This window comes from Microtus pennsylvanicus, chromosome 6, assembly GCF_037038515.1.
Source record: "Microtus pennsylvanicus isolate mMicPen1 chromosome 6, mMicPen1.hap1, whole genome shotgun sequence".
NCBI classification, from domain to species: Eukaryota; Metazoa; Chordata; class Mammalia; order Rodentia; family Cricetidae; genus Microtus; species Microtus pennsylvanicus.
Window position 1 is genome coordinate 108,129,937 of NC_134584.1, and position 14,015 is coordinate 108,143,951.

A 14,015-nucleotide genomic window follows, 5' to 3' on the forward strand; every position below is an offset into this window, starting at 1 on the left:
ACTTGAGTTCAATTCCCAGCACCCGTGTCGGGCAGCTGTAATTTACCTTTCTGTAGTTCCAGCTCCAGAAGATCACGCACCTCTAATCTTCTTGAGCACCTGCCTCCCCACACACTTAAAAATAAATATCTAGGAAGAAAAATAGTGAACTGAGATGGCTGAACAGACAGACAGACAAATGGATTTAAACAACAGACTGTGCGTGGTGGCGCAAGACATTGTCAAGAAAAACAGCTATATATTCCTCTTCCCCACACAGCATGGCTTCAGCCATATAAATAAGCAAACAAACCAGATGCAAATGGGGGTGAGATCCACACATCATAAAACTAACCATGTTAGCTTGACTAGCATAGTGGCCTTCAGTGCAGGCACCACCTCCATCTAGTTTCAAGCCCTCTCATCGCCTCAGAAGGAAACTCAGACTGGATGGGCAGTTGCTCCCTACTCTCCATCCTCCTCCCCACAGTGTCTGCCCCTCTGCTCTCTGTGTCCACAAATGGACTTGTTCTGGACTTTCACACGAATGGGACCAGGTACTCTGTGGCCCTTGCTTCTGGCTTCTCTCACTTTGCCAAGGAGATTTGAAGTGGGTGGAGGTGACAGGCCCTGGTAAACTTCTGGGTGTTGGAGAGGAAAAAAACTGAAGGTTTTGGTAAAATGTGGGTGTCCCCAGAGGAGAAACCCCAATGAGTATCCTGGAGGGGTGGGGCCCAAAGGAAAGGAAGACAGTTTCATTTGGGAAGAGTTAGCTCTGGAGTCCTGTGTACACCATGTGAAGACACGTGGTAGCACGTGGCCAGCCAAAGGTGTGGTGGAAGCGTAGATCTGGGGGCTGCTATACTGGACTAAAATCAGTTATGAAGCAGGGATTTTGGAAACACAGGCACAGTTTCCACGGTAGAGCCTGAGAAGGGACATCCAGTCCCATCTCTTGAATGATGATGGGCACACAACTCAAAATTAGCTAAAAACCACTGGGCTATATCTTTATCTTTTTACATATAAAGATAAAGGCTCTCCCCAGACTGGTTTTGAACTAATGATCCTTCTACCTCAGCCTCCTAATTACTGGAATTACAGGCATGTACCACTATGCTCAGCTTAAGAATGGTATCTTAATAAGACTATTTTTTAAAGAGAGAAAGTATAGCTTGTGAGGAAGGGGGATGTATAAGTTTTTATTACCGTGACAAAATGCCTAACAAAAGCAACTTGAAGTGAGGGTTTAGCTTGGCTCCCAGTTTGAGGCTAGTCCATCGATGCTGGGAAGTCTGGGTGGCAGAAAACCACTCAGTTGGTCATATAAAACCACAGTCAGGGAGAATGAGCTTCTTCTTCTTCTTCTTCTTCTTCTTCTTCTTCTTCTTCTTCTTCTTCTTCTTCTTCTTCTTCTTCTTCTTCTTCTTCTCCTTCTCCTTCTCCTTCTCCTTCTCCTTCTCCTTCTCCTTCTCCTTCTCCTCCTCCTCCTCCTCCTCTTCCTCTGCCTTCTCCTTCTTCCCCTTCTTCTTCCCTTTCTCTTTCTTCTCCTTCTCTTTCTCCTCCTCCTCCTTCTGGTTTTTTGAGACAGGGTTTCTCTATGTAACCTTGGAGCCTGTCCTGGAACTTGCTCTGTAGACCAGGCTGGCCTCAAACTCACAGAGATCCACCTGCCTCAGACTCCCAAGTGCTGGGATTAAGGGTATGTGCCTCTACTGCCCAGCACTTCTGCCTTTTTATTCAAGTCTAGGACCCCAGTCCAGCAGACACTGTGATCACATTCAGGATAGTTCTTCCCTGTTCAGATTAAATGTTTCTAGAAACACCCTCATAGAAGCACACAGAGGTGTGTTCCCATGTTTTCATGGAGATGTTAAATCCAGCCAAGTTGACAAAGAAAATCAACCATCACAAAGGGTAAAACCAAGAAGAAATGGAGGAAACTAGACAGGAGCAGAAAGAAGGACTAGAGTTGAAATCTAGAGATCAAAAATGAAAACAGGAATTACACCAAAGAGTAAAAACAGGCATGTCATTAGAGGGCTGGTTCTCAAGGACTTTGACCTTGAAGATATTTGCACAGCCTTCCCACCTCCATCCAGGCACAGGTAACTATACCTGCATAGCCTTCCCACCTCCATCCAGACATAGGTAACTATACCTGCACAGCCTTCCAGTCTCTATCCAGACAGATAACTATACCTGCACAGCCTTCTCACCTCCATCCAGACAGATAACTGTATCTCACCTCCATCCAGACTGATCATTTTCCTCAGATACTGTGATTTCAAGTCTATTGGCATTTCCTTATTTAGACTTTCCTTTTCTTCCTGCCCACCCACTCACATATATATGGTCCTCATTAGGAAAACCCCATCACTCTAGTAAAGAAAGGGGGGGGGGGTCGCACTACAGATCCTCAGAGCCTCCTCTCCACTTTACCACAGGGCTTTTCAGTGTGACCTGCCCATAGCTACTAGACAGAAGGCAACAACACCCAAGATAGCCTTGGCAAGGTCTCTAGAGCCACCAGGCACAGTTGTGCATGGCATCCACCAACCATGAGCATCTCTCTGGCTCCACTGCAGACTATTCCGTGGCGGTGCCCAAGTCCATGTTCCCAGGCCTCTTTGTGTTGGGCATGGTCTTCTGGACCCTCGTGGAGTACCTCATCCACCGTTTCCTGTTCCACATGAAGCCCCCCAGCGACAGCCATTACCTCATCATGCTGCACTTTGTCATGCACGGCCAGCACCACAAGGTGAGCAGTGTGGGTCCTGCTCCAGGCCCCAGCACATGCAGCCAGCTGCAGGAAGCCTTGCAGCTATCGCCAGCTCCCAGGAGTCTTCCTGAGAACCCGGTTCTGGGCTTGGAGTTATGAAAATGGAGGATATTTGAGATTTTCCAAGGGTCTGACTAGGTTGGGCATTCTAATCTGAGCCAGGCAGGGACGATGTATGATACTCTAGGTTTGTGCACACACCACGAGATTCTATGCATCACCCAAATTCATCATATTTAATGTTTACAACTCATTCATTCAGCCAGTAATGTTCTTTGAACACTCCAGGTATGGTACTAGATCTCAGTGAACAAAACAGACAAGAGCCCTCGCCCCTGTAAGGGTATCTACTGAAGACGGTCTTCCTGTGCTTCTATCCCACAGTGGGAACTGACGCCTGGGGACACCAAGGAACTGAGTAACCCTCCCTCTTCCTTTGAGGGTCAAGGGCCAAAGACTTAGGCTCTGATTCTCTGATTCACTGTAAACCTTCCTCAAAACAGCTTCCAACTGAGAAATGAGGGGTGGGAGCATCCTATTCAACTTCCAGGATCCTCTCACTATGGACTGTATTAACCCAGGTTACTGGTATGCGGCTCTTCCATACAACACCAGGGTTCAGTTTCCAGGAAGCCCCTCTGCAAAGGGCTTGGTACATGAGGTCAGGACTCCTGCTGTAGCTAATAAGTGGTCCCAGGATCATGGGTGTCCTTGGGCAGTTCTTCAGGTATCATTCTGGCTAGGAAATGAGGAAAAGGACACTTTCTTTGGGTCCTTCAGGCCTTGGGCTGCCTATGATACCCACACCTCTCTGCCTACAGGCACCCTTTGATGGCTCCCGCCTGGTCTTCCCCCCAGTGCCAGCCTCTCTGGTGATTGCCTTCTTCTATGTGTTTCTGCGGCTCATCCTGCCTGAGGCCGTGGCAGGCATCCTCTTTGCAGGGGGTCTCCTGGGCTATGTCTTCTATGACATGACCCATTACTACCTGCACTTTGGCTCACCACACAAGGGCTCCTACCTGTACAACATGAAGGCCCACCATGTCAAGCATCACTTTGAATACCAGAAATCAGGTAAGACTGAGCCTCCCAGGCTTTATTTTTGTTTATTGATTTATTTGGCAGTTTCTGTCCCAACTAAAAGCCAGGCTCCATTCAGGAAATGGCATATACAGAGTGCTCACTTGTGTACTCAGCTATGCAGAGAGGGCAAACTCGGAAATCAGTACATGGCAAAGATTATCTTAGACAGTGGTAAGTGCCATAAAGAAAATAAAGCAAGAAAGCATTGGGCTAGGTGTGGTAAAACCTAGGTTAAACTCAACACTCTGGAGACTAAGGCAGGCAGATCTCTGTGAGTTTGAGGTTAACCTGGTCTACATAGGGAGTTTTAGGCTCGTCAGAGCTATATCCTAAGACTCTGTCTCAAAAAAAAAATTAATAAAGAGATAAAAGGAAAATTCATGATATATTTAACTAGCGTAACCAAAGTATTATCATCTTGTAATTAACATAAAAATCATTAATGAACTATCTTATATTCTCTTACACTATTTTGCAGAGAGAACATCTTAATTCATATGCTAAATTTTCGTCAGAAATACTTGATCTATGTTTTTCAATAAAATCTATAGTTAAAAAGACAGATTCACAGATATAAGTTGCTCCAAACACACTTCTGAGTTATTCAGTAACTGTGTCAAATATATGTGTTCATATCAAAACTTAATTTGAATTGAATGGAATCATCAATCAGTCCCTCTGAAGCCCTAGCCACACTCCCAGCACTCAGTAGGCCAGCGTTCACTGTAACTACCATGCTGGCATATAAAGCCCTAGATAAAGAAATTCAAGGAACAGGACGCTGCAGATGTCACTAGAGCTGAGACCCAAATGAAAAAGAAAGCCGCTCTGATATCTAGGAAGTGGCACTTCCAGGAACAACACCCCAAGGCAGGAATGAACTTGACCTTGCAAGGAAGAGGGAGAAACTGAAGGAGAGCAATGTGGGGGGACACAGGCAGGACCAGGCCCACCCAGGAGCTCAGGACATATAAGGAATCTGGGGTTATACCAACTGTGTCTTGGGGAACACTAGAGACACAGGTGTTTGGCCCTTGGGAAGGCTGACGGGGACAGATACTGAAATTTTCCCTAGTTCTACAAGTAAATTTCTTTCTGCTCTTCCGTCAACACCTGATCTTCTGCCCCATTTGTCTCCCTCTGCAGGGTTTGGCATCAGTACTAAATTGTGGGATTACTTTTTCCACACCCTCATACCAGAGGAATCCCACCCGAAGATGCAGTGACAACCGCCAGACCCTCTACTCTGCCCTTAGTCTAGCCCTGGCCCCTACACCCTGTCCTACCCCCGCCTCCATCCAGACCCTACCGAGATCAGCTTGGCCAGGCAGGATGGGCTGTGTCTAGCCCTGGAGCTTGGTGGAGACCTTAAGGCAGGACTTCCCTTTTGGCTTGCTGTGTGAGGATAGCATCCTCTTGATAGCCAAGTGGCCCTTGGGGACAGGCTCATTCTCAGAGAATTAGAATGCCCCAGTGGCATTCCTACCTAAGTTTCAGCCCTCAGTACTGACTCAGGGTCCAGACAATGGCCCCAAGGGGCATGAAGGAAACTGACCCCACCTGTGCCTTAGAACCCTGGGCTCCCTGGGAGCTTCCCTATGCAGCAGAGGACCAGTGTCACAGCAGAAGCATGGCGTGTAGGCCTGTGGCCACATCTTACTCTCCTGCCCTCTCTTGAGAGAGTTTGGTGGTTCAGAAGTGAATGAAGGGCTATCCCAAGAAAGGACAGCACGATGCCTCCCACGGGCCACTCCCAGACCCCAGGATAGCCATTCTGGGCCTTGCCAACCCCAGATACCAGCTCTACTACCAGCTGCCTCAGTGGAAGTAATCGGCACTCATCTACCTGGGCAAAAAGGCTGAGGGTGGCTGGCATCCATTGTGAGGCGGATAGGAGCCCCTTGTCTTTGGGAATCAACAGCTGCTTTCTCCATCTCTCCTATGCCCCCAAACCACAAAACTGCTCCCCAAAAGAGGCTGGAGAGGTCTCTGCATTGGTGAGAGCCCCAACCCAGCCTTGGCCATTCTTGGCTTCCACCTACACAGGTGGATGCCTGCCCCAACTCAGGACCCTCCCAGCAGTGCCTCCTGAAGCCAAGAAGGGGCTTTCACGTGGTGCCTTATTGCCTTCCCCGCCCTGAGACCATTCTTCTTTGTAACCAGAGCCCTCCCCGCTCCTAAAGTCTTATTTATAAATTACATAAATATTCTTAATCTGACTCCAAATGAAGTAGCTGGTCAGATGGCCCTTTCTAATCCTGTGTGTTGAGCTTATGTAAAGAAAAAAAATCATCTTGCCTTCCTCTTTGTTCCTTTCTTACCCGCAAGACATTACTACTTGAAACTTGTCAAAAACCCAATGGGTGCAAAGACTAAAGAGAAGCAGTGTGACTGGTCCTATGATTTGTACTGTTTACGGTGAAGCTACCTAGAGATTTTGAGATAAATATACAAAACTGCAGTTGTGAAATAAAAATGTAAATAAATTGTATATTTTGAAAAATAAAAACATTGAGAAGAAACCTGTTAGTGTGTGTGGGTAGTGATTGGACTCCATCATGATTGGGAAGGAGGATGTTATTACTCTGGGCAGGTTGTATACAGTGCTGGGAAATGAGATAATGCAAAGCTGACTGGCAGGTCAGGTATTGTGGCTCACACCTTCAACCCCGGTAGAGGCAGAGGCAGAGGCAGAGGCAGGCGGGTCTCTGAGTTTGAGGCCAGCCTGGTCTACTTGCTGCTGTCTACATGCTGGGTTTTATGGTCTGAATGGCACTTCCACCATGGAGTAAATTGTGCTAAACTCTGGAGGCCTGTTACGGGTCCCAGGGATTGAATTCAGGTCACTGGGATTTATGACAAGTCCCTTACCTGTCTGACCATCTCACTTGCCCTCATATTTAGTCTTATTACTGATTTCTTCAGACTTCTTCATTTACTGATCTACAGACTTACTTCATTTATTGATCTCTTGAGACAGCATCTCTGGTTGTTGCCAGCATTCCGAAGGGATCTCTCTCACAGTCTACCTTAACATACCACTGGGAGGATTTTGATTTTTTTTCTTTATTTCTGAGAATTTCATACATGTATACACCCAAGTCTGATCATATCTAATCTCCATCCCCCCGTCCAACTTTTCCCATATGCCCCCAGTATGCTCCCTTTGAGTTTCATGACCTATTTTTAATAATCCATGGGCTGGTTAGTTTTTTGTCAGCTTGACACAAGCCAGGGTCATCTGGGAAGGGAGGACATCAACCGAGAAAATGGCTCCATCAGATCGGCCTGAGGGCATGTCTGTGGTGGCATTTTCTTGATTTATGATTGATGTGGGCAGTGCTACCCCTGGGAAGGCGGGCCTGGGTTGTATAAGAAAACAAGTCAAGCTAGTAAGTTCCTCCATAAGCTTCTCTTTCAGTTCCTACTTCCAGAATTCCTGCTGGCTTCCCTTCATGATGGATTGTGACTGGAATGTGTAATTCAAACAAACCCTTTCCTCCCCTTGTTATTTTTGGTCACCCTATGTTATCACGACAATAGAAGGCAAACTAGAACAACCTGTTAAGTCCAGTTAGTGCTGCCTATATCCATATGGGTGTGGGGCCATCCCTGGGATCATGGGTAATCCTCCAGGTGGCCACATCCTCAAAGACAAAATGAAACAAAACAACAAAATAAAAATGTCCTCCCTCAGCAACTGTCCACTGTCAGCAGTTCTTCAGTATAGACTGGAAGCTGACAACCATCTACTTCATCTAGGCTGGGATCTTAGCTGGGCGGATCTTGTGTAGGCCTTGTGCAGGTAACCGCAGATGCTGTAGGATCATGATTTCAACAGACAGCACCCCATTGCACTTCCTCACCCTTGGCTCTTACACTCTTAATGCCTCCTCTTCTGCCGTGTTCCCTGAGCCTTAGTGATTAGAACGTTAATATAGATATCCTGTTTAGGACTGAGCATTCCACCTCTTTTTCAGGAGGATGGGGTGCAAAACAGGGTTTCTTTGTACAGCCCTGGCTGTCCTGGAACTCACTTTGTGAAGGGGAACACACCAGATGAAGGGGAACACTAATAAAGTAATCCCACACAAGCTCCTAATAGGATATAGTAAGGGGTTCTTTATTTAAGGGGGGACTCATAGATAATAACAGGAAACAGAAATGGAATCCAGCATCAAGGTGTGAGAGCAGAAGTGGGGGGAGCGCAGGAGGGCCAGCATCTTTTTGGTACCCAAGGTCATGCCGAACCTGGTCCAGCCTCTCAAAGGCCATTGACTGAAGGAGGTTCCCCATCACCTCCCCCTTTTGTCTAAATAAGAGCGTTCTAAACCCAATACAAAACTATATACAATAAAAACAGATATCAAGTATAAAAATTAGAATTAAACCAACATAAACGATATTTGTAGGCTCATATTTCTACACTGAATGGCGGCCAGACTTCCAGGCCATAGTTTGCACCTGCCACACAGGAGGTGGTCACCTCTCTAACAAAGGGTCAGAATATGCTAATGTTGTTCTGCTCCTTCTTTGTAATTTGGAAGACACCTGGAATAGAGATGTTTATTTGGCCTTCATGACAGAGCTGGCACACAGAGCAGAAAGATAGAAAGACCTGACAGAGCAGGCATAGGTAGATGTATAGACGTGACCACAGCCATTTACCTGGTTATCTAGGAAACAAAATGCTAATGAATTTCCCTCTCAGTTTATGTTTTGGTATAAAGGCTGTTTGGAGAATAAACGCAGAGGAATTTTCAGGATGTGAACTCAGGATTTCATGAGGGATCACTGAAAATCTCCCTCCTGAAAAAGTCATGTGAGTTGTGTCTTTAATCCCATGCCTCCCCTCTGGTCCGGAGAAATAATTTATGGTCCGGGCTGGCACCGGACCATGACAGATATTAAGCAAGAAACATATACTAAATGTTTCAATAATATTTTTCTATCCTAAGGAGTCTAAGTCTTGTATTAGAAATGGCTTGACTAAGTTGTAAGAGGAAAGTAACTACAACTATCTAGTCTTCAACACCATCAAAGACCTGAGATGGGAGATATTATTACTTGAATAGGCAAGAAGTACAATAAAGCAACTTCCAAAATGTGCAGTAATTGACAGAGACAGCTGGCTACATGGGCAATTGCCCAAAGTCTCATTTACAGCGTTGGAGCAACTAATTTTGGCTAAGACCATTTTCAGAGGCAGGAAAGTTTTCAAAACCATCTTACCCTGTCTTGGCAAGATTTGACAGTCTTTTTTCCTATATTCTGCTTGTCCAGTCTGGACACTGTGTATTGTTTAAATAACTTAGGGTTCTGTTGATGTCAACAGAATCCTAAATTATTTAAATGCAATATAGTACAGTTCTTTGAAGTGGTTGAAGATTATCTATCTATGCAGAATATACTCTCTATGCATGTAAAGAACCTGATTAATCTAACTATAAGTATGACAAACATGGATGACTTTTGACCTATAATAAATACCTGTATAACTTAAAGACTAAGACTTCATGTTAGAATATTAAACAATCTTTAAATAACTGTGCAGCAAATGAAGACAATGACCTCAAAATGTAAACAATGTATAAGTGTCTTGATTGGGGGTAGAAATGTATAATGAAATATGATAAATTTATCCTAAAATTGTGTCAATATACAAAATGTCTTAAGCAAAGGTAGAAACATGCATGCATACAATCCAACAAAATAGCTTACCATAGGTGTACAAATATTGTAAGCAGAAATAGGAGCATAGTCAATATAAAAAATATAGTTTGGGGGCTGGAGAGATGGCTCAGTGGTTAAGAGCACTGGCTGCTCTTCCTTCCAGAGGTCCTGAGTTCAATTCCCAGAACCACATGGTGGTTCACAACCATCTGTAATGAGATCTGGCGCCCTCTTCTGGCGTGTGTGCATACATGGAGGCAGAGTGTTGTATACATAATAAGTAAAAAAATAAAATTAAAAAAATATAGTTTGAATTTGTATCAATATGTAAGAATCTATGCCAATGTAAATTGACTATAACTAATAACTCAAAAGTATTCACTCTATTACTCACTATTATTTTTAGTATGAGCTTGCTCACACTAATCTACCTATTATCCCGTTCAATTCCCCTTTTTTTGTGAGATTGCTGAGCCTACAAAATTTCCACCCCAACCCCAAACCCTATATACCAGTTATAATCAACCCCTAATTGAGATCCCTAACCCTGAAGACAAACTTTGTTGGGAGAAGGGCCGTCGTCTTCTAGAATTACTTCCAATTGTCATGGGGTGATGTTCTTTCTATGTGTTCCTCTGAAAGTAAAATGATTATTAAATTCCAAGATTACTATCCGATAATATTTGCAAATAGTCTCTGAGTAATCTGTAGGGTTTTTCTGTAGTTCTTATTTGGAGTTCTGGCCAGAACATTGTAAGAAGGTGCATCATTTCAGCTAACCAAGTTGGAATCATCTTGAGCAGCTGGTATCCAAAACTGCTCTTATAGTAGCGCTATCAGTATCATGACATCATATCAACCAGGGGGAGTCGTTGTCGTGGGGCCCCTTCTTCCTGGAAACTTCAAAGATTACTGAAGGAAAATCTATTGTTCATTGTGGAAAACTTAAACATTATTCATATAAACATATATTCAATGGAAGAGGTGATATAGACAAAAATAGGTATAGAGAAAAGTAAAATTTTTCCTAAAATCTTTCTTCTTTCTGTCCCATACCAGATGGCTCCTGACATGAGACAGAAACTCTGAGGTTTTTTTTTTTTTAACAACATGCTTGGATTTAGAGAAGGACTGCCATTTTTCAACTCCAAAACCAGCTTTGATTTTAAGTGAGTCTATTATTCTACTGGTTAGTAGATGTGTGTGTGTGTGTGTGTGTGTGTGTGTGTGTGTGTGTGTGTGTGTGTACAGAAAATGAAATTTTACCCTGCAGATGACCTGTCCACATAAGTCATATTTTTCTTTGCTTGGTGATCCTTTCTGGATAGTTATCTTTTCCTCTTTACGCATCTAAACATCCAGGGTCTTTTTGAAGAATGTTATCCTGCAAAGACAAGAACAGGACCCTGCCTCAACCCTTATGAGGTTTTCTTACCACCTGTTCGATTGTCACCTCTGTGGGTGAGCTGTTATTTCTCTGTCTCAGGAGGTTTCTTCTTTTCAAATTAAATCTTTATTAATTTTGATGGTATCCATAGCTTTTCTTCTCCTGGTTTCCATTGTGAGGTCAACACATCCTTAAAATATACAAGCTTATTTAATTCAGAAGTTTTTACTATTATCCATTCTCTCTCTCTCTCTCTCTCTCTCTCTCTCTCTCTCTCTCTCTCTCTCTCTCTCTCTGCTGCTATTGTTCCTTTCATTGGTTCTTATTCTGCACATGATTGCAAGATACGAAATTTGTCCAGTAAAGATAACGTCTCATCCTTGGTCATTATTTGGATGGTGTGCATATTGCCTTCTTAGAGAGATACCCTATCCATTAACCTATCATAACTTTTTAAAAACAGATTTTGATTTTCAAATTGAAATTCAACAGTATGAATTCTTTCAGATAATTTCTCAGCACCATTTGACATGGATTGAATTTTGTCTGTCAAATTAATGTTATCCTTTTCAGTGGGCTGTTCACTACTAGTCTGTAAAAACTATCATTTCTAAATGTATCTCATTCTTGGCTATGTTATCAAACCATTTTTTAAGGATACAATATGAAAAACAAAGCTAATCCCCAAAATCAAATAAATGGATGCATAAGAAAAATCATGACACCTGGGCACAGGGAGGGCATCAGAGCTGGGAAATCTCTAGCCTCCTCATCCATACTGGCTGATCCAGGCAGGGATGCTGCTGATGCTGAGAGCACAGGAGTAGGCTGGCAGGTGCTGGGCCAGCAACCCAGGTCTGGGCATGCTCAGTGGTGTAGGCAGGGTTCCAACAGCAGCACATTTATTGGCTGTCAAGAGAAGCCTCCGGGTGCTTGCATACTCGGCCAGCTAGATTGCAGGCTGGGAGTTTGCTGCCCTTGGGAGGACCTGGCTGCTAGGCCAAATCCCTCTCTCCATGTGAGCCATGACCAGCCTCAGCCACCCTGTCATCTTCAGCCAGGCCACCCACTCAGTGGTGTGGGTGCTGCCTAAGTCCCTGTGTCGCCACACGCTGAGGCGCTCCCAGGGTGAAGAGATAGATTTCGGGTGCCAACACCAGCTCTGTGTGGACATGCTAGGCAGCAAGCTGGGGCTGCAGATGGTGCAGCTTCCGGCCAACGGCCTACGAGAACCTGCCCGACTGCTGTTAGTGAAGGACTTGGCTGGCAGCCGTCATCACCTGCCCCGAGGCGCCCAGCCGCAGGAAGGAGACTGACATGATGAAAGAGGCAATGGAGAAACTTCAAGTCAACATCGTGGAGACAAAAGACGAAAATGCAACCTTAGATGGTGGTGATGTCATATTCACAGGCAGAGAATTTTCTGTGGGCCTTTCGGAAAGGACAAACCAGCTAGGCGCTGAAATCTTGGCTGATACTTCTAAGGTCTACACCGTCTCCACAGTCCCTGTGGTCAATTCTTTGCATCTGGAGAGTTTCTGCAGCAAAGCTGGACCCAACCTGTTTGCATAGGGTCCAGTGAATCTGTACACAAGGCCCTCAAGATCATGCAGCAAATGAGGGACCATTGTTATGACCAAGTCTCACTGTGCCACCAACTGTGTAGATCTAAAGATCCCTAACCAAAGGCCCATCTTACTGCACCGAACCCCAGAAGGGCACCCAGAAAGTGTAAAGGTTCGTGAGAAACTGGAGAGCCATCTACTGATCCCCGTGAGCAATTTGGAAATGGAGAAGGTAGATGATGGTTTACTCACCTGCTGTTCCATTTTTATTAACAAGAAGGCAGACTCCTGAGCCAGAGTCCCTTCCCGGCGGCCAGAGAGGTGGCCCAAGTTGGGCTGATGACTCTGTACCCACTTCTCTGTTTTCCTTGACAATCTATTGTGCCACTGTGCTGCTAACTCTTGTTTACAGGAAACAAAATTAATTCCAGTTTAAACTGCTTCATTTTCCACGCCCTTCTTCACCTCAGCGGTGGTGCCTAACCTGTGGATTGCTAAATGAATTAAACAACCTAGGAAATACAGAACTAACGAATTATTGAAACGTGAGATTAATATAGTGTGGGAACATTCAGTTTGGTGATTGTGTTATTAGTGTGGAAATGGTTTAGGTGCAGGGTATTCTAAAGGCTGTCTTCCTGATCAGAAAGATAAGCAAGGGACTTTTCTTTTCTGTATCATGAATCGCCTTTGGTTCCTGTGAAATTCCCTGGCCCGTGGATTTTTATCATTCTCCTCTCTTGTAAAATCTGAAAACCTTTCTTCCAGGTACTTTCTTTGGTTTTCTGTTTCCGTCCATTTGCATGCAAAATTCAAGAAGTAATTGTTTTTTACTGCTGAGTAGTACTCTAATATGTATATATTCCATACTTTCTTCATCCATTCTTTTTTTTTTTTTTTTTGGTTTTTCGAGACAGGGTTTCTCTGTGGTTTTGGAGCCTGTCCTGGAACTAGCTCTTGTAGACCAGGCTGGTCTCGAACTCACAGAGATCCACCTGCCTCTGCCTCCCAAGTGCTGGGATTAAAGGCGTGCGCCACCACCGCCCGGCCATCCATTCTTTCATTGACGGGCATCTAGGTTGTTTCCAGATTCTGGCTGGAACAAACAATGCTGCTATGAACATAGTTGAGCATATACTTTTGTTGTATGATAGGGCATCTCTTGGGTATATTCCCAAGAGTGGTATTGCTGGGTCCAGGGGTAGGTTGCTCCCGAATTTCCTGAGAAACCACCACACTGCTTTCCAAAGTGGTTGCACAAGTTTGCATTCCCACCAGCAATGGATGAGTGTACCCCTTTCTCCACAACCTCTCCTGCAAAGGCTATCATTGGTGTACTTTCTTTGGCCTCTCCCTCTTATTTCATAGCCACCTTGACCTTGGATTTGTCCAAGGTCTTGCAGTCTGGGCACCTTCCTGAAGGTCCATCTTGGGTGCACTCCTCCTCTGCCCCGTGGCCACATCTCCTACCACCACCAGCAGCCTTTCCTTCCCTTAGAGAAGCACAGTGGGTCCTCAGCAAAACTGTGGTCAAAATCAGAATGGC

The 14,015-nt window shown here is 44.7% G+C and overlaps 1 protein-coding gene and 1 pseudogene across 1 annotated transcript in view; both read left to right on the top strand.

Moving 5' to 3' along the window:
- Nucleotides 1-6,342, top strand: part of Fa2h (fatty acid 2-hydroxylase) — a 55,447-nt gene extending 49,105 nt beyond the window's left edge. The window contains exons 5-7 of the mRNA XM_075977305.1: nucleotides 2,568-2,740; nucleotides 3,583-3,835; nucleotides 4,991-6,342. Coding sequence (XP_075833420.1) covers nucleotides 2,568-2,740; nucleotides 3,583-3,835; nucleotides 4,991-5,070 — 506 coding nt within the window. The 3' untranslated portion in view covers nucleotides 5,071-6,342. The remainder of the gene's footprint in view (nucleotides 1-2,567; nucleotides 2,741-3,582; nucleotides 3,836-4,990) is intronic.
- Nucleotides 6,343-11,929: 5,587 nt separating this feature from the next.
- LOC142852969 (N(G),N(G)-dimethylarginine dimethylaminohydrolase 1 pseudogene) lies at nucleotides 11,930-12,763 on the top strand (annotated as a pseudogene).
- The last annotated feature ends 1,252 nt before the right edge of the window (nucleotides 12,764-14,015 follow it).